This window comes from Dermacentor variabilis, chromosome 7 (assembly GCF_050947875.1).
Source record: "Dermacentor variabilis isolate Ectoservices chromosome 7, ASM5094787v1, whole genome shotgun sequence".
Classification (NCBI taxonomy): Eukaryota; Metazoa; Arthropoda; class Arachnida; order Ixodida; family Ixodidae; genus Dermacentor; species Dermacentor variabilis.
The window spans coordinates 148484333-148507929 of NC_134574.1; the positions used below are offsets into that span (position 1 = coordinate 148484333).

At 45.7% G+C, this 23597-nt stretch overlaps 1 protein-coding gene across 1 annotated transcript in view; it reads left to right on the forward strand.

Moving 5' to 3' along the window:
* The window catches only part of LOC142588885 (uncharacterized), a 55671-nt gene extending 55382 nt beyond the window's left edge, over positions 1-289 (forward strand). The window contains exon 6 of the mRNA XM_075700702.1: positions 270-289. Coding sequence (XP_075556817.1) covers positions 270-289 — 20 coding nt within the window. The remainder of the gene's footprint in view (positions 1-269) is intronic.
* The last annotated feature ends 23308 nt before the right edge of the window (positions 290-23597 follow it).

A 23597-nucleotide genomic window follows, 5' to 3' on the forward strand; every position in this document is an offset into this window, starting at 1 on the left:
GCTCCTAACACCCTTAGTATCAAAAGCTTGCTTTAGGTGAACAATTACATCCGCGCAGATACAGAAAAGTTGTTTCGGTAAATAAAACAGGCTAGCTAATATATTTTTGCAACTTTCTGCTGGGCAAAATGATGTTCTTGATGCTGAAAATTTTCTTAATGGTTCAAAGTAATTTTCAGTGCACATAGATGCATTATTCAGCCGCTAAAGTGGCTATGACCTAGTTTTACGGCCTTGATTGAATGATTCCTCTTTTTTCACAAATGCAGCGCTCAAGGAACAGTCATAAATGATTTCATGCATAGCTTGTTTGTTATGGTACATATTTTAACTCAGACACGAAACAATATTAGTGCTCAGAATCTGAAACTGATCTTTCGCTGGCGCCGGCGAGATTACATTGCAGGCCTTACGAGTCTTCCTAAGACATTCAAAGGTGCCAGAAATTTACGCTCTCAAACTGATGAAGCAAAGCTTTCTTTGCATACGATTCCATGGTTTTGTCTTGTTTGGTGGCTCGCTTGTGTTCTCACCGAGTATATTCGCACTCACTTAAAGAGGAAGCGTGTCCGGCGGCGGCATTCAGCTTACGGTCCGCATCGGCGAAGCCCAATGCCCTAACCACGACCGCAAATACGCTTATCTTGTGCCAACGCCAACTAACACTTTCAGATGGACGCATCACGCTGATTATGATGGTTATTGCTATACTATGGTACATACCCACCACATGGGGATAAGCCGTATATCGGGCCGAGCTCCAACTAGATCTCTGATATCATCGTCACTTCTTGACCATTATGATTCCGGGTACTCTGGCATGCACATACCCATAATCGTGGATCGGCGAAGAAGCGCGTATGCATGTTGAGTGTGATGACATTATTTCGTTAATTAACCTCTGGCGCTTTATATACGTGCCCAAAGGAGGGTAAGAATATTACGCACGCCATAGTGGGGGATTCCCGATTAATTTTGACAACTTGGGGTTTTATAACGTGCACCCACTACGCGTAACACGGGCGTTTTCGAACTTCGCCCCTACCGAGATGAGGCCGCCGTGGGCGGGATTCGAACCGCCATCCTAGGCCTTAGCAGCACAACGTCATAGCCAGGTCACCATGTCGGGTTATGACAGCGATAATTTCTGTATATGCCCAAACGGGGAGATTGGCCAATGCGGGTGATACATATCTTGTCAACACCCGCTTGCTCTTTGAGATGATCACTGCGAGCTGTTGACTGATATCCACAATATGGAACAGACCGAGAAATGGTGAGTCGGTAGACGAGCGTGTCCACATGTTGAGTGTAATGGGGCTCATTTCCATGCAATTGCGCATGCCCACAATATGGTGTTGGCCAAGAAGCGGCCGGTACATTAAGAATAAGCAAGAATAAATACAAGCTGTTACGGTTCACTGTGTGCGACGATGAAGGAAACGGGCGCCAAGCGCCTGCTACACGACGCGCATAGTCGTCAGGCTCGTCAATATGAAAATATTTCCTACGTTCACCCCCTCTACGCCAAAGAGTGGTTTCTCTCCGAATCGCTGTGTTTGGGTTGCCCAGTCTGTGGACCCGACGTGGCCTACGCTTCCCCCACCCCTCTACAGCAGTGAGTGGTTTTCTCCGTATTCCTATCTGTGAACTGACCAGCATGCTTACAATACCCTCTACCGGGAATCAAGAGAGCAAGAGGTTGCCCTGATGGTGTGGGGCATAAGAAGGTCAGCAAGACGCCACGTACACATATTCACTGCCCAGGCTTGCAGAGGCACGAACACTACAGGTGTTGGTACTTTTTGTCTTGGAGCTCCCCGCTCACCCGTAATAACGTATGAAACTTCTGTTATTGTTTTTACTTCATTTCGTCTTCCCTGCCGAACCCTCTTCAATGGTCAGCCTAGTTCGAGCTCCAAGCAGAGGCTGCTCAAGGTCGTCAAAACTTCGTGCCCGTAGCAACTGGAGGTACCAGCTCGCAACAACTGGTGGCAGCCGTAACAAAGCCTATGCAGTATTTGTTGCATTACATAGCACGGCTACGCGAGAGCACATGTCCGGGCTAGTTTCCTTTGCGCCAAAAGGCGAGAAATGAAATAGGCGAACTTACAGCATTTCCTTGCCAGTTTCACAAACTCTTTGCATCCCATGGATAAGTACCGTGTATTTGCATAATTTTCATGCCGACAGAAATTGGCGCATTGAGATGCACTGAACAGGCCTGATGAAGTTAGCTGATTGAATGCTTTTAGTTCGATAGCAGTTATATGGGGCCCTATAACGTAAAACTATTCCAATATGTTTTTATTCCAATCTCCTGACGCCGAATTTGCGTAACCGTCGTCGCAAGCATCGGGCGGTGACCGGTACGGTTATCTGAAGAGACCAATCAAACGCTCTCCTCATTTATAGGAGGTCACTTATGTTTGCTACACATTGCCTACTCTGAACGGCTTCTCTTATCTAAGTGGCTGACAAGAGGCGAGGAGCACGCTCAAGTGGAGAGGGATTAGATGGGGCCGAGCGAGTGTACTGAAAATCGATAACCGGATGAAGAGGGGGGTGTCGGCGTCTGCTATTGGTCCGCTTTCCCTTACTTTAGCTTGTGGTGGCTGGTCTAAAATAGCGGCGGCATGCAACGTAAAGTTAAGAATGCTGCTAAACTGGATGCTCAGTGAACAATAGTTGGCAGAGCGAGGTTGTAAACGTGCCGAAAGCGCTCGAAAACGTTACACGGCCACGCAAAATTTTTTTTTGTACGCAAATAAACCATGCTCTCCGGCAGGTGCGAGTAGCCAGTGCCTGAGCGATTGGCGGCAGCCATCTTTTGTACCTTTCGGAACGGGGCAGCATTCGGCTATTCAGAAAAAAATTCAGAAAAGAGTTTTGTTCGGCATAGTAATGCATCTTTAACGGCTAAACCTTACTTTGACGCGGTGAGTTTTCGCGGTTTTGTGACGTTGCGTGGCGGGCAGTGAAGTGGATGCAGCCCCAAAACTTTTGACCAGTAGCCGAGGTCTAATGGCGAAAAGGCGTCAAATCATAAATAACTGTTTTTCGATTGTTCGATCCAATCATGCGTAATCAGTGTGTACACTTCACGTCAGCTCGGGAGCTATAAAGTTTTTGTGACGTGGCGTGACAGACAGGCGAAGTGAGGGCGGTCCAAAAAAGTTTTTGACCAATCGCGGATTGCTGATTGCATGAAAGGAATGGAAAAGTTTGGAATAGCTTTGCGCTATAGCGGTCATGCACTCTAGAGGCACATTCAAGCTGTCGTCGCCCCCGCCACAGTAGTCGTGCTGTCATAGTTACGGCGCATGCGGGTAACGTGTTCGGATGTAACGCGGAGTCCGTTTCCCTGCGAAAGCGACGATCGAAATGAAGTGGACGCATGACGTATTATTGTCAAAGCTACGCTCAATCGTCAAGGTGGTGGAGGAGAAGCAAGGGCGCTATAGCCGAAACGTATTCCAACGTGCTCCTATTGCATTTCTGCCATTATAGCGCTCCAAGATTGATAAAAAAAAACTTTCGAGGCACGCCCACTTCGCCTCTCTGTCGCGCGACGTCACGAGAAGGGCGAAGACCTCTTATCTGATATGAGTTGTACGTACTTATGGCGCACAATTAAGCCGAAAGAAACTAAGGAAATGTTTCTGATTGTACGCCTTTTTCGCCGTTGTATATAGCCCTCCGCTGTTGGTGTGACCACTTCGCCTTACTGTCACGCAGTCGTCCAAAAACCGCATTAACTCACCACTTCAACGGGACCTGCACGCACTAAAGATGCATTATTATTCCAAACACAACAATCCATCAACAGCCATTCATGACTTCTGCGCTATAGAATTTTTTTTTTGTCAGCGCGCTTCAGAAATTAAGACCCAGGACACATCACGCGTCCACTCTCAGTAACTCTTTACTTTGATGATGTGAAACGCCCTTTCCTCACTTAAACTTGCATGGTCACCACACCATTTCCCGCTCTGGCCTCAGAACGTCCGCCTTCCCTTACCTCACGCTCAGCAACCTTCCCGAAAGCGATCCTCACCTCACCACGTGAGAGTGAGGGCAGATGAGGATGAGGAAGGCCCTCGTGAGGGTACCCATGTCTAACAAATACAGTTTTTAGAACAGTCCCATATACGCACTTTGTCGCTCTCGTAAAACATTGAACATCCAGAACCAACTTTCATAGGCTTCTTTTGGATTCCCATTTCTAGAATGTCTTTTCAGAAAGTCTTCGCTATCGTAATACATAATCTTTACCTTCGTTAAAGGCATCAGTTTTCTATATCCTACCCATATTCTAAAGTTTCTCAAACGACTCCTTAAGGTAAATAATAAAAGTGGAATGCATGAGCTGCGGATTAGAATAGGCCAAATATTACGAGTAATGACTTATTTCGGCTTTAACTTACACGACTATCTCTTTTTCTGTATTTCATTGCAGCCTAGGTATAACATGGATGATGACAATGACAGATTATGCATCTGTGATGACGGTACTTTTACGATGGTGATGGGGACCTATCCTGGACGATCCTTTTGAAGAAATTAGAAGAAATAAATGTTTGGAAGCATAGCTTGTTCATAAATGTATTCGTTATCTGGCACGAGGTTACGAAAATATTATTATGCAAATGGGTTCATTGTTTCGGTATCTTTATATGGATGCTGTCCTCGTTGCAGCCAAACCTGTACCATATATATACATTTTAATCGAGCCAGGAGAAAAGGCCTAGCAAGTGGCAATTGGTGAGCCTTTCATCCTCTCTGGCTTTTGAGAGCCGGCGTTGTCCTGCTTGAATGTGTTGTCATTTGTGAATGTGTTGTAGCGTGCTGGGGAACAATTTGGAGATGCTTTAGCTCGTTCTGCGAAAATATCTAGGTCTTGCATATTCATGACCATTACGTAGCGTTCAGGTGCAGCAGAAATTACGTACAGCATGCAGAAATTTGTCTTGGCTGCGCTAACGTGCGACGTCCATCGCCTGCCGCGGTATTTGTAGCTACGTACGTACTGTGATGTATATTGGCTGTAACTCTCCACGATAAGCAGCGGGCTTTGTGGACTGCCGGCGTGAATTCGACAATCTTCCCAGTGTCTGATCGCTTGGCGTAAAAACGTAAATGCAAATGTGTTTGTACAGCCAATCCATTGCAACTCGGAAACACCCAAGCGCCACTTGTTATAGAACATTTGAGCCATCGTTCTCACGCATTTGAAGTCTAGTATGCTGTGACCGCGTTAGCGTCCTGTGTGACGTCGATGAGCCAACACAGTCGTTGGTAAACCAAAATTATACAGAACGTTTATGCTTCGGTATTGCGTATTTTCCCTTTCAAGAAGTAATATCAAAAACTGATCGCATAAAAAGCATGTGATGGCGTTTTGTGAGAACCCAATCTCCGCGAGATGGGTTAGCCCATCGTATATAAGGAGGGCCAAAAAATACCGAACGAGAAAAACTGCATTACCCTTTTGAGGCATGTGGAGATTGCTTGGTGCGTTTTGATTTGACGTTACTGAGGCGTACATAGAACGTAGGGGACAGTTTGTGCGAACAAGGAACGTACGGATAACACAGGCTTCCGATAGCTAGAGGGAGGGTGACGTGGCATCGCGGCGATACCCCTCCCCTCACGCAACACCCGGCGCGCTATCGAAGCAGCTGTCCCTCTTTCACCCCCTCAACTCCCTCGCGGCGCATTTCGTGACGTGGCGCCACATCTAATGACAGCGCGAGTTTAGATGCCGTTTCGTTGCTGCAGGCGATAGGCGCCAGCAAGTGACAGGCGCTCAATAGGCCATTTGATGCTTTCGCATCTAAGACGAAAAAAAAAACACGCTAAGTTGCAATAAGACTACGCTTGGCCATGCCGCATGCTTTGCCCATGCGGTATAGAACAAACTTCTACCGCGTGTCCCAGTTAACTTTAGCAAAGCTGTTCAATGAAAAAAAAATACACGTGTAATATGCTGTGGAATACGCGGCTTCTAAATGATGCCTCAGGAATTGCTGCTGGTTGTACGCCGCTGTGTTTCGTATGATTTCGAGAAGCCGCACGAATGAACAGAGAACTGAGACCAGCATTAGACGACGAAGAAAAGGCGAGCAGTAGCAATATTCACATAGAGATGTCAATGAATCAATAATAACATGGACAGAATTTGAGCACCTCAAACTTCCGTGGAAAATCCAGTGGTGACCTTTAAGACAATCAGAAGCAGTGATCACGTGATTACGCTGTCATGCCCCTCCATTAAATACATATTTACACAGGACTGGTCTGACGCTATCGCCTGTGTGTCCATACTGCCAAGAAATAGAATCCCTAGATTACTATTTTTTGTTATGTCGGCAATACAAATTCTCAAGAAAAAGCCATCTAGAACGTCTGCTTGCTAAATTAGGTTTAATGTTATCATCAGAAATAATACTATCTTTCGGTGCGTCAGTTATAGGGGTCAGCCACAGGGTCGTGTTTGATCCGTTTGAGGTTACATACAATAAACTCAACGAATAACTTTTTGAATGCTCTTTCATGATTTGATTTTTGTATGTTTGTTTTCTCTCTCTTTTTAAGTCAATTATGTAACACTTCGAAATATTAGGCAATAGTTTCAGCACACAATTCTTGGCCAATCCGCCAGTGTGGGTATGAGCCATCATCATTGCCAGTGTGGGTATGAGGTCGCCGTCATCATCATCATGATCATGATCATCATGATCATCATGATAATCATCACGATAATAATAATAATCATCACCATCATCATCATGATAATAATCATCATCATCATCATCATGATAATCATCACCATCATCATAATCATAATCATTATCATCAATTGTTGCATGATGGTACGTTTGGATGATGCCGTTGCTTCGTGGAAGATAAGCACTGGCCGATGCGTGCTGTATAGTGCGTGTCGTAAATAGACAGTGTCCCGTTTAGTAGAGCTCGTACGTAGGTGTGGTCGATGACGCTGCCCGCTGTCGATGCGAACCATTATCAAGCGCGATCAAGCGTACTCCGGCAGTGGCTGCGTGTGGCGCGGCCGCGCGAGCCTTATGTCGAAAGCGATCTGCGATGGGGACAGAGTGTCCCGAGTGCTGATAGCTTTGTGTGCGCTGTGTTCTCGTCGCTTAGTTCGCGTTGAAGACAGAGGCAGCACGAAGGTCAATTCTTTCTTGAAAACGATCACCTTAGGTGGTGGACGGGCAGACAGGCAGACGAGTGTTCTCATTGGGTAGCATAAAAATGCCTACGCATTCAAAGACGCTTAAAACATGGTGCGACATAAGGCACCCTAGATTGTGAAATTGTACTTTTCACCGTGTTTTCAAAACCTTTTTTTAAGTGCAACCACATTACTTGACTCATTGTGCGACCTCGCCGATATCAGAAAGCAGTGGCAGAAAAAGGGCACACAAACTACGTCATCTTCATCTAACTGAAAATTTAAAACATCCGAGGACACCTAAGCACGTCCAATGGCCAATCGAACGCCGCTGAGTGGTCTTTTGCCTCTGCCTCATTGCCACTGCTACCGCTTCGTAGCCGATCGCGCTAACCACTGCGCCACCGTTGCAACACACAAACAGTGATGAAAATATTCGAGCCTGTGCAGGCGGTTGGGCTCTGCCTGGCAGGCCATACCATAGATGTAACAGTGAGCGCCAGCAGAGCGTGCCATCGACTTCTATATATCAGGCCTGTGCGCTCTGCTTTGTGACATCATGCTACTCAAACCGCAGTTTTCATTGTCAATTGGGAATGGAAAGCCCGTCACGCAGGGCTTAAACCCGCTGTGACGAAAGCGGTGACGACAATATAACCTCGGCATACTTGGGAGCGTCCCCATTAGATTTTATGGCAGTTGGGCAAGGTAGCATGACGTCATGGATCGGAGCGCACTGGCCTGATGTTATTTAGGAGGTGCTGAGCAAGCACGGCGAGCTGCAGCCGCTCGCTCTGCCTTTCTCGTTGTCGGGGGCCCACAGACTCAGACGCCGGAGCGCAAGGGCGACGGCGACGAATGAGATGCAACGCACTTATTCGTCGACTACGACGTCCCCCCAGAGTATGAGGCGGAGGAACCAACGAATGGAGAAAACCCAACGAATCCGATGAATAAATGTGTTGTCAACAAATGGTGTCGCCCGCAAACGTACTATCATCGGTCGACAACGTGGCGTCATCGAAGAAAGAACACTCAACGCAAAGTGCGTGCGACACTACTTTAATGACAACTGTGCAAATAAAACTCAGCTGAGAAATAGCAATATGGCCGGTTTGTCGTCTTTGCTTGTTGCGATCTACTAAGCAGGAACATTGCACACGGAAACACAACGCAACGGCACTGAACTCAGCAACATTTCGCCGCAACGCTAAACGCAGCGACACAACTCAACAACACACCCAGCGATGAGTAATGCTCTCGCATTTACACATCATAATAATTGCTTAGGTACTCCCACAATTTCGTTTTTATTGAAGAGCTTGGGTTATGGTAGAGCTGGGACAATGTATAGAATCCAGCAGCTATAGCACTGCTTCGTGTGTGTGCGTGTGTGTGCGTGTGTGTGCGTGTGTGTGCGTGTGTGTGCTTGTGTGTGCTTGTGTGTGCTTGTGTGGGCTTGTGTGTGCGTGTGTGTGCGTGTGTGTGCGTGTGTGTGCTTGTGTGTGCGTGTGTGTGTGCGTGTGTGTGTGCGTGTGTGTGTGCGTGTGCGCGCGTGTGTGTGCGCGTGTGTGTGCGCGTGTGTGTGCGTGTGTGTGCGTGTGTGTGCGTGTGTGTGCGCGTGTGTGTGCGTGTGTGTGCGTGTGTGTGTGCGCGTGTGTGTGCGTGTGTGTGCGCGTGTGTGTGCGCGTGTGTGTGCGTGTGTGCGCGTGTGTGTGCGCGTGTGTGCGCGTGTGTGCGCGTGCGTGTGCGTGCGTGTGCGTGCGTGTGCGTGCGTGTGTGACCTTTAGGAAGGGTGAAGAGATAAGTGGAGCAAGAGAGGGGCCCGTTGAACTAGAAATGAAGGTCAAAAGCGTGGCAGTTTGGGCGAGTTGGTATGTCATGACTGTTTTAGGCTTTTTTGCCTCCTTCCTTTTTTGCTCGTCCTGAGCTGCGCTACAAGCCTAAAACAGATAAGTGCAGCTCGGTAACTGACTCCCAGGCGAGGTCACCTCAACAGCACGGCACGAGGAAAGGGATGTGGGGCGTAAAAAAAAGTGAAAGAAATAGATAGCCGAGTGGGGAGGAAGGAAGAAGGTAGCAAGTAAAAGTAATGAAAAAATACATATAGTAGCGAAGTGGTTGCGGGGCCTAAAGCCGCGCTCTGAGGTTTGTTCTGTCACATAATTCAATCAGGGCCGAAAATGCACGCTTGGTGAAGGAACTGTGAGCATAGGGGAAGAGTATGCACTGCAGGGTTTTGGATGGCAGGCCGCATCGGCGGTAGGAGGCGTACAGAGCCTCCATATTGGTCCCGAAGTCTGGGCAGTGAAGCAGAAGATGCTCCAGTGTCTCCACGCCGTCGCAGGTACCGCACATGGGGCTGCCGATTCTCGTGAGCTTGTGTGTGCGCGCCGCTGTTGTGTAGCAGCCGATGCGTAAGCGGAGAAGGAAGGTGCAATCAGCCCAAGAGAGGCCCGCACGCGGGAGTAGGCGCGGGGACGTTCCCACCACGACGCGCGGGTCGGGGTGTTGCGCAGTGAGGCTGCGCCGAACTGCCGTTTTCGCCGCGTCAAGACTCGTCACCAAGTGGGTGAGTGTGAAACGCCCACCGTGCGCCGCCTTGGCGAGGGAGTCGGCCTCATCGTTGCCTGATAATCCGATGTGTGCGGTTACCCACAAGAGCGCCAGGTCGCAACCCTGATTGACGAAGTGCCGCAGCTTGCAGCCCACTCGAACAACAAGGGGCACTCCGGCGTAGTCCTTGGCCAGCATCTAGAGCGCCGCACGAGAGTGAGGATAGCCGCTGACGCAATGTCCCGATGTTCTAGAAGAAGGTCGGCAGCGAGGTCGATGGCGGTGAGCTCGGCCACCCAGGGCCGGATTAAGAAAAATGGGCGCCCTGGGCTAATGCACATGCAGGCCCCCTTTCCCTATACTGACCTCCGCCCCCCCCCCCTGTTGCCTGCTACGCTACTGGAAATATGTGATGTTTCATTTTAATTCTACCAAATTAAAAGGAACGAAGTGCGATCAGCCGGGTTATTATTTTTATTATTATAAGGAAAACAATAAAACTTGCTTGAAACGTGGGCTGTTGTAACCACCAACACATATGTTCACTTTATGATTAATCTGCATTCTGTTTTCAGGAAAAGCTAGGCTTTAAGGAAAAGTTTAGTGCACTCAAGACGAACAAGAACGTAGAAAAGACAACACAGCTCAGATGTCGATCCTTATGAAGCTAGGCTTTGCTTGCATCACTAAGTTTAATCCTGTGAGTAGACGCATAATTGCATCCAAAACATTCTTTATTAAAATTCAACCATCAGATTTCAGTATTCGTTATACACGTTACTTTATAAATGCGCAATAGATACATGCAATACTTAAGGCAAAGCAAACACCATAAAATGTACTAGAATACACATGAAAATTACCAACTGTACCTACAAAACATTGTTTGAAAATATTTTCGTTAAAGGTAAGACAAGCAAGGACGACACCAAATAAACGTGGCACTATCAAAAAGAACAAAAATATAGTTATTTACAAGCGCGCTAAATATCACAAGAACAAACAAGAGACGGACAACAAAGATTTGAATATCTTGAATTACACTGCTCAGCGTTTCATTCGCAACGTGGAGGCTGGGAGGCGACACAACGAACTTATTGGAACTATTCATCAGTGACGTCATCAGTGACATACGCGTCAAGATAAAGACATTTTGTACAACAAAATACGCTATTCAAATGATGAGGAAGCTTTAAACACCGTGCTGTCTACAATACAAACATGGTGCTCGAAATGGGAGATGAGTATTAACCTCAAAAAGACTGTTGCAATGACTATTACTCGCAAAAAGAATCCCTTAACCCCTACTTATAGCATTAACAACCAGTCTTTATCAGTCGTATCTACGTGCAAATACTTGGGAGTAGTAATAACATCAGATTTTAGATGGAATGAACATGTAACATACAATTATAATAAAGCAACCAAGAAACTAGGCTTTTTAAGGCGATCAATAGGAAACGTTTCACCTGAAATAAAACTCTTAGCATATAAAACATTCATCCGACCCATTTCAGAATACGCTGCGATTGTTTGGGATCCGCACACACAAACCAACATCACTAAAATTGAGAAAGTCCAAAGAAAATCAGCCAGGTTTATTTTCAATTCGTACAGCTGGCGCACATCCCCATCATCTTTTCTAGAGGCTGCAGAACTGGAAAACCTTGCAATAAGGCGTTACCGGGACAGAATGAAATTTTTCTTCTTACTGTATAACAATCAATTATGAATAGATAAAACGTCATATATTCTACCGGCTAGTCACCGCTGCACGTGCTCTTATCACAACAAAAAGGTCAAAAATGTTTCCTGCAGGACCAACGTATTTAAAAATTCTTTTTTCCCGCGCACGTTTCCCGAATGGAACGCACTACCTGCCACAACTGTCGACTGTCCAACGGTTTCATTTTTTCTTTCTGCTCTTTGTCAATAAACCATAGCGTTCATCCCTCGTTTTTACCAGTCAAATCATGATTGGGAAAAGTTTCTCTTATCTTATTTGTTATGCAGATTCTTGTTCCGTGTTTGTTATCTTGTTTGATCTTATTTCATATTTCTTTAAATGCCTACTCCTGCCGAAGGGCTGGTAACAAGGCTGGCAGTACTTGTAAAATAAAATAAATAAATAAAATAATTCATGTACAGCGCACACAGTCCTATTTTAAAATGGCGTCTTTCGCGCTTTTGCTTTGGCGAAATCAGATATAGTCTGTTTGAAAGATAGATCGGTGAGGAGGTCACTTTCCATGGACATGATAGCAAACGAGTTTACCTTGTCGCCAAGGAGGCTCGAACGAACGCGATTTTTTATCAGCGAGAAGTTGGAAAACGATCGTTCGGTCTCGCAGCTTGACACGGGTATGCTTAAGTACATTCGCAAAGCAATAGAAAGGCTCGGAAACAGATCAATACGCTTTCTTTCGTGCAGCAACTTCATTATTCCCAGGGGCTCGTGTCCTGGCACACACAGTTGTGCAGACAGTTCGCAAACCGAACGATTTCAGTGGAAAATGCTGGCTACAAATCATTTTAATAGGTTTTCACGAACTTCTCAGCCAGCTGTGCCAAAGAGGCCTCGTTCCCAACTTCTGTCTGCAGTTTTAAGAATCCGAACCTTTCGCAGAGTTCAGTGTAGGCAGCCTTTCGGAATTCCAAAGCAGAGCCTAGACTGTCAAGTACAACATTGTAGGTCTCTACGATAAACATTTTTCTACCTTGTAGCGCACTATCGCTTTTTTCGCCCGGGTGCTTACTCAAAACAATGTGTTTGCCCTCATCCTGATAACATTTGGTACTGGATAACATTTGATTGGTACTTAGCGTGCTTGCTTTCTCTTCGAAGGTATAAAAGAGAGGTCGCAAATAATTAACAAAGCCTTTTAGAGAGCTCAGCAGGTCTACAGCAGTTGAAATGTCTAGGCTTGGTTTCTGAAGTGCTACGCTCGTTTTGCGAAGCGCTCCAAGATTTCACTCCAGAAAATCGCCATGAATGCAGTCTCTCGTTTTGCCATTTTTTTGAGAGAGTGCGCTTCGTTCCTAGTGTCACCGTTTTCTTCCTCGTTCTTTGATATAGCTTCAAGGCAACACAAGACTGCATTAACATTTTTCAAAACGGTCTTACATGATTCAGCATGCCTTGACCACCTGGTCACAGATAGACTTTTCAAAACAAGCTGCTGGCCAGTTCCGCCCATGCTGTCCAAATGCTGTCCATGCTTAGGTGAGGCAGCAAAGAACACATACAGTCTCTACAGTGAAAAATTTGACTGCCTCAAGGCAACTGTCAACGCTACACACGCCAACTAAGTTCAGTGAATGACCAGCACACGGGACGTAGACTGCCGATTTGTTCAGGTGTTTGATTTGAGCTTGCAGTTCTTTGTATTTTCCTGACATATTACTCGCATTATCATAAGCTTGGCCCCTACAATCATCAATTGAGATGCCATTGGTCGTCAAGAGGGACATCACGGTATAGAAAAGATACAAGCCGGTATGCGATTCAATTGGAACAAATCCAAGAAAGCGTTCGTACACTTTCCCATTGAAACAGTATCGTAAAACAACTGACAGCTGATTAACGTGAGTAAGGTCTGGAGACGAATCAACAATTAAAGAAAAGTATTTTGCGCGTTTCACTTCGTCAACGAGACAACGTTCCTTGACAGTCTTTGCCATATGCTCGATAAATTCATCACAACTGGTTTTTGACAGATGCGATGGGTGACCTTTTCCTTTGTTCCGCTAGCATTTGATGTGGTCCTCTAGAAAGGGATCAAACTTGGCAATGGCCTCAAGCACTCCCACATAATTGCCATTTCTCGGTGAACCAAAAATCTCCTCACTGCCCCTAAACGCTAGGTTGCGCTCAGCTAGAAGCTTAACTACAACGACTACGTGCTTGGACACCTCTGTCCAGTAAGCGGTCTCAGTGACAAGATGCTTAACCAGCTCCTTGTCAATTGTGCTGCTCGAGTTAGAGCGGGCGAGTCATGCTGCCACGTAGTTCCGGTGCTCGACGCTATTTTCATGTGCGCAAACTTTTTCTTCTGCCCTTTTCCAATCATAAAAGCCATGCTTGGTGAAAGCACTGGGGTTGCTTGAAATCGAAAGTAGTTTGCACATGAAACACTAAACGGAACTTTTGGACTCCGAGTACATTAACCAGTGTCGCTCGTACGCCTCCCCAGTTACAGCCTTTCGCACGAAAATATTAGGGGACATATAGCGTTTCTGAGTTTTGTATTGCTTTTCGGAAGACGGGAAATTTTCTGCCCGATCTTGAAAATACAATGGCCTTTTCTCAAGGCATACACTCCGAAAGCTGTCAGTAGTAACGTCCGGCCACTTAGCAGGGTCACTTCGGAGAATCTCGCAACGTACCTTTTGCTGCGGGGGTGTCTCTATTTCTCTGTTGCCGCAACGAGAAGCCATCTCATTCGTCCTCTCGAGGCACACTTTGTGGGTGGGAACAGGATTATTTGAAGCCAAACTAACAGGAAACAAGTGAGTCGGTTCTTGGAGTGTTGTTTCCTGGCGCTCGTCATTAAAGGAGGCTAATCGGGGAGGTTTGGCATTTGTTGATCAGTAGTAGTAGAAATCGGGCGTGGCGGACCAGACACCTGGAGCTCTGGGGCAGGGGCCCGGCCGAGTAGCATAGACGTTGCTGACTCAGGAACAGGACAGGGCTCGGTTGGCGTCGGTTGCTCAGAAATATGGACGAACGAGGTTGGCACCGTTTTCACAGGATCCAGACAACCAAGATGAGTCAAACCTTGCTTCTTGCCAGGAAACCGTGGTGATGGAGCTGGCAAGTCCTGCACAGAAGCACAGTCGGTACTATTGGGAGTTTGACACGGACTCTGGGTAGAGCGATCATACTGCTCTGCGGAAGGTGCATTCAGTAGGTACTCTGTCATCTTTGGTAGCTTGATTTCACGCTCTGCTCATTCTAACTTCGCCTTTCGTTTAGACGCACCACTTTGATGCTTCCGACAGAGCATTTTCGCATGAATGGATGTTAATTGTTCACCGGGCATTTCGTCAGTCCGACGCGACCGCAGGTCTCCAACGGTGGCCGTCTCGATGACTGGCGCACGTTGCTTGGATGGTCCGTGATGGCCGAGAGTGGTGCGTCCCCCGGGAGCACCTCTACGGGCGGGCTTATGCAAGCTTAACCGGCGGCTCGGGGCTGAATCGCAGCCAGCGTTCAACTTCCTTTTATAGAAGCGCGCCGTGTCTGTCTGTTACTAGCGCCGAAGCGGGCGTTCGCATACGCATAGAGTTCCTTGTACAAATTCCCTCCTTCTCCGTACAAACTCACTCCTCCCGTTTCGGTCTCACCTTCCTATTGGCTAGGAGTAATCGTCTGTTCTGGGAGATTCTCGATTTTTTTCTCGGCCCGGCGACGCCGAGCGCGAGAACGAATGGGAGAGGGCGATTCCTAACGCAGGCGAAGTTACGCGCCCTCCGTCGCCTCTGAGTCATCTTTTTGTACTTCTTTCTGGAAAGTTCGGCGGTCAGTCTGACCTACTTTTTTCGTCGAGCGCGCGCGAGGGTGCGCAGCCACTAGGCAGGAATGGGCCCTGGAAGTAGGCCTTAGTGTCTAGCTTTGTGGCTAGTGTCTAACCCTAGCCCGAACCGTGGACATTCCATGCCCCACGGCACACGTACAAAAACACGTGTGATGTCTTCTATCCTTTCCTGCCTAGACTCTGCCATCAGACTCATCATCCTTTGCTATCGGACTCATCATCCCCCGCCCAAATTACCATCACGGTAAAGAAAAGTCGAATGGGAGGCACTGTTGGGTACTGCAGCACATCCTTGCTATGAGTACAGCGGCGGAACTATTTGACAGGTGGAGGTTAGCGTGGTGGTGACGAAGGGCAAGGGAAATTTAGGTCCTCATCCCACATTACATGTTTTGGGTGCTTCCCCCTTGCCCCTCCTCTCCAGACAGGACTGAACAGACGGACTGACGGGAAACCACGAAAACTCTTCCAGCAAACGCATCTCGCTTCTTAAGAAAGAGGGCCCCGCTGAGGTGGCGAGGATTCCTGTTTTTGCAAATCGACAAGCTCTCCCCAAATGATCAGGCTAAACACATGCTGTTACATTAGGCGGCGGGCCCCGACTGCTCGTTCTGGTTTTCTCGCTTCATGCATGTCGCTCGAAGTTCCGTTGCCCATGGTTCCATATACTAAGCAGGCTAGAATAAATGGGCCCCCTTCTGTCTGCAGTTTTAATAGCCGCCTCACTATGCGCCACCATTTCTAAAAACCTACGAGAGCCAGACTTTTGTTGTGTTTTCTTTGCTGACCACGTCCTCAAACTACGAGTATATATTGCAGCTACTTCGCTCACCCCCCTTAATCTAGTTTTAGCCTGCCATTTACCTTTGGACATTTTGCAGACATTCCACGAGAAACAAACCATTACCATAGAATATAATAGGTATTGATGTTTCTTTATGACTCCTATTGACCCTTTTCACGGGTCACCCGCAGGGGCGTCTGCGTGAGCAGGCGTTTGGTGTGTTGCGACACCACGTACCCGAGCACACGAGGGTTGGACTCCCCCCCCCCCCCCCCCCCACCCCGCGTCTAACCGTGCGTGGCTTAGCCGTGTCCGGGGAAAGGGGTATCCTGGGGGTTGAGCCAATGCCGGGTGTTTGGATCTTCGCGGCCACTCGGCAGCGGCAACACACCTCTTTGGCCTCCGCTTCACGTAGACGGAACCTCCGGACTGACCCTCCCGGGGGAAATCGGCAGTCACCTTTTCCTGTCTTCTTCCTCCACGCGCTTTTTCTTTACCATCTTCTTTCACAACTGTCCTGTCTTGTTGTATCTTCGATTCCCTTCAGTTTTTCGTAGGTGGCAAGGATTAACCTTGTGTGGCTAACCTACCTTGGTTATGTCGTATTAGGTTATAGTCTCGACGTACAGCTGGCGTGCGCAGGACTTGGCGTCTTCCTGTCGCGTCCTCTCGTTGGGCTCCATGGTGGGCGGCTGGCACCGTGGCTGAACACAATTCTTCCATGGCTCCTCCTTTCCCCCAACATAATCGCATGCCTTATAAAAGAGGGCGGACCGAAGCAACTGAATTTTTACAGAAAAGAAAAGTAGCTTCCCAAAATACCATGTAATACATAGTGAAGTACAAGAAAAGCCAGCAAGAATCTTGTCCCCATTCACTGTATCCAAGTCCTTGACAGAAGCCCTCGGCCCTGGCTACAAGCTTTCAAAAATGTCTAGTGGCGAGTTGCTGCTCAAACTTCGAGACAATGTGCAGCAATACACAAAAGTGTCAAACCTTGCGTCCATTGGGGACATCCCTGTCTCGGTTACATCCCACCGATCCCTCAACACGGTCCGCGGGGTAATACTAGAAACTGACTTCGTACACTTAATAGAACAAGAAATGCTTGGAGGGCTCACAGACCAAGATGTCATAGACGTTCACCGGATCAAAATCCGGAAGGACAACAAAGAAATCCACACGAAACACCTGATCCTCACATTCAACAAACACACTCCCTGAACAAATAGAAGTCAGCTACTTGAATATAGAAGTAAGGCCCTACATTCCCAACCCCCGCATATGCTTCAATTGTCAGAGGTTCGGCTATGGCTCACAGAGTTGCCGGGGCCGCAAAACTTGCACAAAATGTGCTTCGAAAGAACATGCTTTTGAAAACTGTGATGGTGCAGCGCATTGGTGTAAACTGCGAAGGAGAAGATGCCGCGTACTCAAGGGCGTGTCCTGAAACACACACGCGCGCGGTGTCGTGGAGCTCTAGCGCCTCAGTAGTGGGCATGAAAACAACTGCCAGTTCGCCCCCGCAACCACGGAGGCACAACTCACTCGAAAAAAAGAAAAAAGAAAGAACCCCAATAACGGATCCCCCAAAACAAGGAAGCTAATTGTTTTTAGCCACATCCCTACAAAATAATTAAACATCGCGTTCCTGATACATTTGAATTGTCGTGGACTTATTAAAAACTACAGCGACATAAAAGATATCCTAAACTCATTTTCTCCTGTGGATTTATGTTTACAAGAGACTAATTTAGGACCACAACATAAGAACATTTAAAAAAAACAACAAAGTATTTCGTTGTGACAGAGAGCAAGTGAGTAGGCTCTCTGGAGGGATCGCGATTGTAGTGCAAAATGGTGCTACTCCTCATGAAATCAGGCTTCAAACGAAATATGAAGCTGCAGCAGTGACTGTCCTTGATATTAAAACCAATACAATATGTACTGTGTATCTAGAAGCATATCTAAACGTTACACTTCATGATTCAGAAGCGCTTTTTAAACAACTACCAAAGCCATATTTAGTAGCAGGGGATATTAATGCACACTTATATTTTTGGGGTAGTGACCAAACAGACACTAGAGGCCGTATCCTAGAAGATTTTATTTTATCAAATAATGTCTGCCTGCTCAATACAGGAAAGCACACATATTGCTCTCCGAGCTCAGGAAAAATGAGTTGCTTAGGTTCCTGGCAACGAGGTCGCCAACCACGTGGCTCGAGATCTGACCCACTGAGCCGACGCCGAGGAACCTGAACCCGAGCGCATGCACCCTCTAGTCTCTTACCAAGACATCACACCACACTAAAAGCTAACCCGCAGAACATATGCACCACCACACAAGTCCCTACATAGAGAGCAGGAGCGATTCTTCCGAGCTCTACAGGTTAATACATTCCCCCACCCAACCAGAAATCACCTCAGAGACCCTACACAATTCTCTCCGCAATGCCGCTTCTGCGCAGAGCCCGGGTCCCTCAGGCACATAGTAGGGGGTTGCAGAGCGGCACCATTAAATCCTCCGAACCCTTACCCCACTAACGAGCTTTGGGAGAGAGCCGTGGCCAGCTCCGACCTCGACGATCAGCAACGGCTGATTGCGAGGGCCCAGGACGCGGCCCGAGCTCAAGGCATTCTGGAATGAGGATGCCTCTCCAAAGCTTCATTCACCGAATAAAAATGTTTATTCTCTCTCTCTCTTAGATTTATCTTTTAGTTCTCCATCACTTTTTGCAGATTTTAAATAGGATATTGTTGACAACCCCTACGGAAGTGATCACCTTCCCGTAAAAATAAACTTATCATACCCATCACAAATCATCCCAAGCAAACCACGTCGTTGGAAGCTACACTTAGCAAACTGGGCACTGTTTCAAGAACAGGCCAGCCTGGAAAAAGTTTTTGCAAATAATCTAAATGTCGACGATGAAAACAAATTATCCACAACCTGTATTATTAATTCCGCGCGGCTACCTATTTCTCAGTCGTCAGGAGTGGTCCGACATAATCACAAAATCTGATACAAGCAAGAATGTAGTGAAGCAAAAAAAGAAAAACAATACCTGGGGCATCTTCCGTAGATACCCAACCCATGATAGTCCTGTAAATTTTAATAAGGCGAAAGCCAACGCACGCTGCATCCGTCTCGATGCTGAGAAAATTTCCTGGAAGAACTACATATGAGCTATCAACAGTTCAACCACATCCAAAAAAATGTGGGAACAAGTCCATAAATTAAATGGCAGCTTCGCCCGTTTCACAATTCCGTTTTTAACAGTTCCTGGCACACAAACAAGTATAGAGGAACAGGCAGATGTACTAGGGGAACACTTTTCTAATGTTTCAAGTTCCTCACACTACACTCAATCGTTACTGAAGCACAAACACACAACCGAAAAACAAAAACCTCCTACAAGTGGCTGTGCAAATGAGCCCTATAATACATTAATCACACTTCACGAAATACAAAAAGTACGGTCCGCAGGTAAACAGATGGCACCCGGCCCTGATGAAATACACTATGAAATCCTGGCTCATCTCTCAGACGCTGCTGTGAACGCACTTTTACAATACTTCAACAAAATATGGGTATCGGGAAAAATACCAGAGGCTTGGAAAAAAGCCGTGATTGTGCCGTTTCTGAAGCCTGCAAAACCACCAACCACTCCTGGCAGTTATAGGCCTATAGCTCTCACAAGTTGTCTCGCAAAATCATTTGAAAGTATCCTGAACATTAGGCTGGCGTTCACTTTTGAATCACGTGAACTCCTTGACATTCACCAGTGTGGATTTAAAAAAGCGTGTTCGACAACTGATAATCTCGTCCACCTAGAAAATACAGTCCCAGAAGCATTCGTACAAAAGCAACATTGTTTAGCAGTCTTCTTCTATATCGATAAGGCTTGCGATACCACCTGGAGGTTTGGTAATCTCCGCGACCTAGCAGAACTTGGTATTCATGGTAGGATGCTGAACTGCGTGAAAGATTTCATGTCCGAGCGTTCATTTAATGTACGCCTGGGTGCAACTCTTTCGAAGAAATTCGTCCAGGAGAATGGAGTTTTAGTTTATTCAGTTCATTCGTCATTAAAACAATAAGTAAACAAGAAATAGTATGCAGACGAGGGTGCCAAAGTCCAAGACTGCAACGGGACCCTGGGTTCTAAAAAGAAAAAAAGAGAGATGTGTACAACACGTGGGTTAAGGCAGCAAATATAAAAAAAGTACAAGGAAAACAAATGAATGCGCGTAATGCAATACATTAGTAAGAGAAAACAAACAAAAAAAGTACATGCATCAACAAGCTTAATTATACAGAGAACATGTTATAGGACATGAAACTATTTACAATAAGAAATAAAGCATCTTGACTCATGTTTGAATACATTCAAAGATGACGTTAGTTTAAGTGAATGGGGTAGGTCATTCCATATTTATAAAGCTGAAAACGAGGATGCCATTTTCCCATAGTTTGTGTTACATTTAGGTAATAAAAAGTTGTAATTATGCGCAAACCTAGTGTGGTTGGTATTAGTGAGTAATTTGTAGTCCACAAGTTCGTAAGGAAGCTGATTGTTAAGTAATTTAAAAAAGAAAACACTTAGATGATACTTAAACAAGCCAGATACAGGTAGTATAATGTTTGCCTGGAGTAGCGGGAGAGCATTTGAGTAAAAGGCACTGTTGGTGATTATGCGAATAGCCTGGTTCTGTATGTGTTGAATAGACGAGAGGTGGCAGTTATACGTATTTCCCCAGGAAGCAATACCATAGGTGATATGACTGTGAATGAACGCAAGGTATAAAAATAATAATGCGTGTTCTGAAAAAAATGCACGTTATTTTGTCAGAGCTCTTATGCCGATAGCTGTTTTCTGTTTAACAAACGCAATATGATTAGTAAATTTCAAGTGAGAATCTAATTTTATGCCAAGGAACAAAACACAGTCCGCTGCAGGAATAAGGTGACTGTCTAGAGTTACTCGGGGGAAAAACGGCACGATCTTCTGCTTTGTTTTAAGTAACATGAACTCAGTTTTGAGAGGGTTTAAAATGAATTGATTTAAATGACACCATTCAACAACTTTTGCTAGTTCATTGTTCAGTTTAGGCAGTAAGGTTGCTAAAGAGTTATCCGACATGGAAATAGTGGTATCATCAGCATATAAAATGGCATTAGAAAGGTCAAGAACATTGGGTAAGTCGTTAATGTAAATGCAAAACAACAAGGGTCCCAGTATTGAGCCCTGTGGTACCCCTTGATTAACAACTTTCGACTCGGAATAAGCGCCCCCTACACAGACTGTTTGCTCATGGTCATGTAAGTAATCTTTAAGAAAAGTTAAAGCTGGACCTGTTATACCTAAAGATTCTAGTTTGGCAAATAATATGGTATGGTTCACAGTATCAAAAGCTTTAGTAAAATCTAAAAACACTGAGCCAACAAATTTACCACTGTCAATAGAACACCTTATGTAATCGGTTGAGGCAATAGGAGCTAGGCTCGTCGAACTGCCAGGACGGAAACCGAATCGGCAAGATTTCAGCAACTTAAACTTTGTTAGGTAACTGTTTACACGTTTCAGAAATAATTTCTCGATAAGTTTACTAATGGAGGACAAAAATAGAGATTGGGCGATAATTAGACACAAGAGATTTATCACCTTTTTAAAGGCAGGAATTACTTTTGCCTTCTTAAGCGAACTTGGAAAGGTACCGCATTTAAAAATTAGATTAATTATGCTGCTTAGTGTTTCCGCAATGCAAGGGGCAACAAGTTTTAAGTGAAAGGCAGAGACAACATCTAGACATGGGCAAGTGTTTTTTAGATTTAATATGGCAGAACAGACCTCATCGGCTGTGACGCGAAAAAGAAATTGCAACGGTTACATGAATAGGAAGAGGCTATCGGGCTATTACTGTACACTTCATGGAAGTAATCACTGAATGAGTTAGCTATGCAAGACGATGCAGTGCAAGTGTTACGTTTATACGTTATTTTATCAATAGTTCTACTAGCCTGAGGTGCATTCAAAAAGTCGTTGAATAGTTGCCATTGTTTCTTAGGATTATTTTCAGCTTTGCAGAGTTCTTTCTCGTAATAAAGCCGTTCTGATTTTTTTAGTAGGTTGTTCAACATGCTACTGTCTTTTTTATAGCGATGCGCTAGATTCACATTGAACGGCTGTTTTTTAGTCTTCCTGTAAAGATTATCTTTTTTACGCATGCTCGTTAACAAACCTTTTGTTATACAGGGATTACGGGGAAATTTAAACTTTTTTTTTGCATTTGACAGTTGTAGTGCTAGCGCACGCAGCTTTCAAAAATAATGAACAGAATTTTTCGAGTGCCTCTTCAGGATCACATAGATTACCAATTGATGACCAGTTGGTACTATTTATTGTATTAACAAAGTTATCCCGGTCGAACCTGGATGTGAAGTAACTAGTGTCATAGTAAGGTTTCTCTGTAACAAAGGTAACGAAAATGGGAAGATGATCTGTGATAGACATTTCAATGACACCCGCACTTGGACATGGTGTGATATTGCTTAATGCGTGAACAAGAAGAGTATTAGTTCCAGAAGCGGAAAATCTAGTAGGAGAAGTAATTAAAGACTCAAGCCCGAATCCAACAAAAAGATCGCTATATGATATTACTGAACTATTATCTGTATCCAGTAAATTGATGTTAATGTCACCAACTATTACAATCTGTTTATTTTCAGCTGAAACTTTATGAAGAATTGTGGAAAGGTTGTGCAAGAAATCAGGAATAGACGAAGATGGGGAGCGATAAATGCAGCCAATGATTAGACCATTGCGATTACTAGAAGGCGACAGGTTGGTTTTGATCCACACTGATTCACATTTAGATACGTTTAAACATAGGTCAAGCCTACGTTCGTACTTGATTTTCAATGATATGAAGATAGCCGAACCGCCATACCGATCCGAACTGCGGTGACAGTATTCGGAGTGGAACGACCGAAAACCATATAAATTGCCATCAGAAGAGTCAAGCCAAGTTTCGTAAAGAAAAGGAATGACCAAGTGAATCAATAAAGGCAGTAATGCTATCTTAGTTTTTGCATAAACTTCGCGCATTGACGTGTAGTAATGAGTAGTTAGAACCAGCGAGTAACGATTTTGTTGCTGCTGTTGAGAGCAATGCCATAGAAGAAATGTTGACAAGAACAGATTATGAAAATGACAAATGTTGCGAATTGATATCTACGTGAAGATGCGCAGATCTGACTCGGCACTTATTCTGAAGACCTTGCTGTCATCAGTCTTGCGCGCCTTGATATGGCAATTCTCGGTCCAAAGGTAACGCCATTTCATTTCTTTTTTGAGGGCCAGCGCTTTGCTGAATAGTCGTTTGTTGTCAATGGTCAGATGTTCATTGACGTAAATAGCGCTATCCTTGCTTCGTGTCAGACCTATCAGAGACGTACGCAAACGTGCTTTTCGAGCTTTCGGAAGGAATTCGTTTTTCTTGTCACGAGAACAAAAACGGGC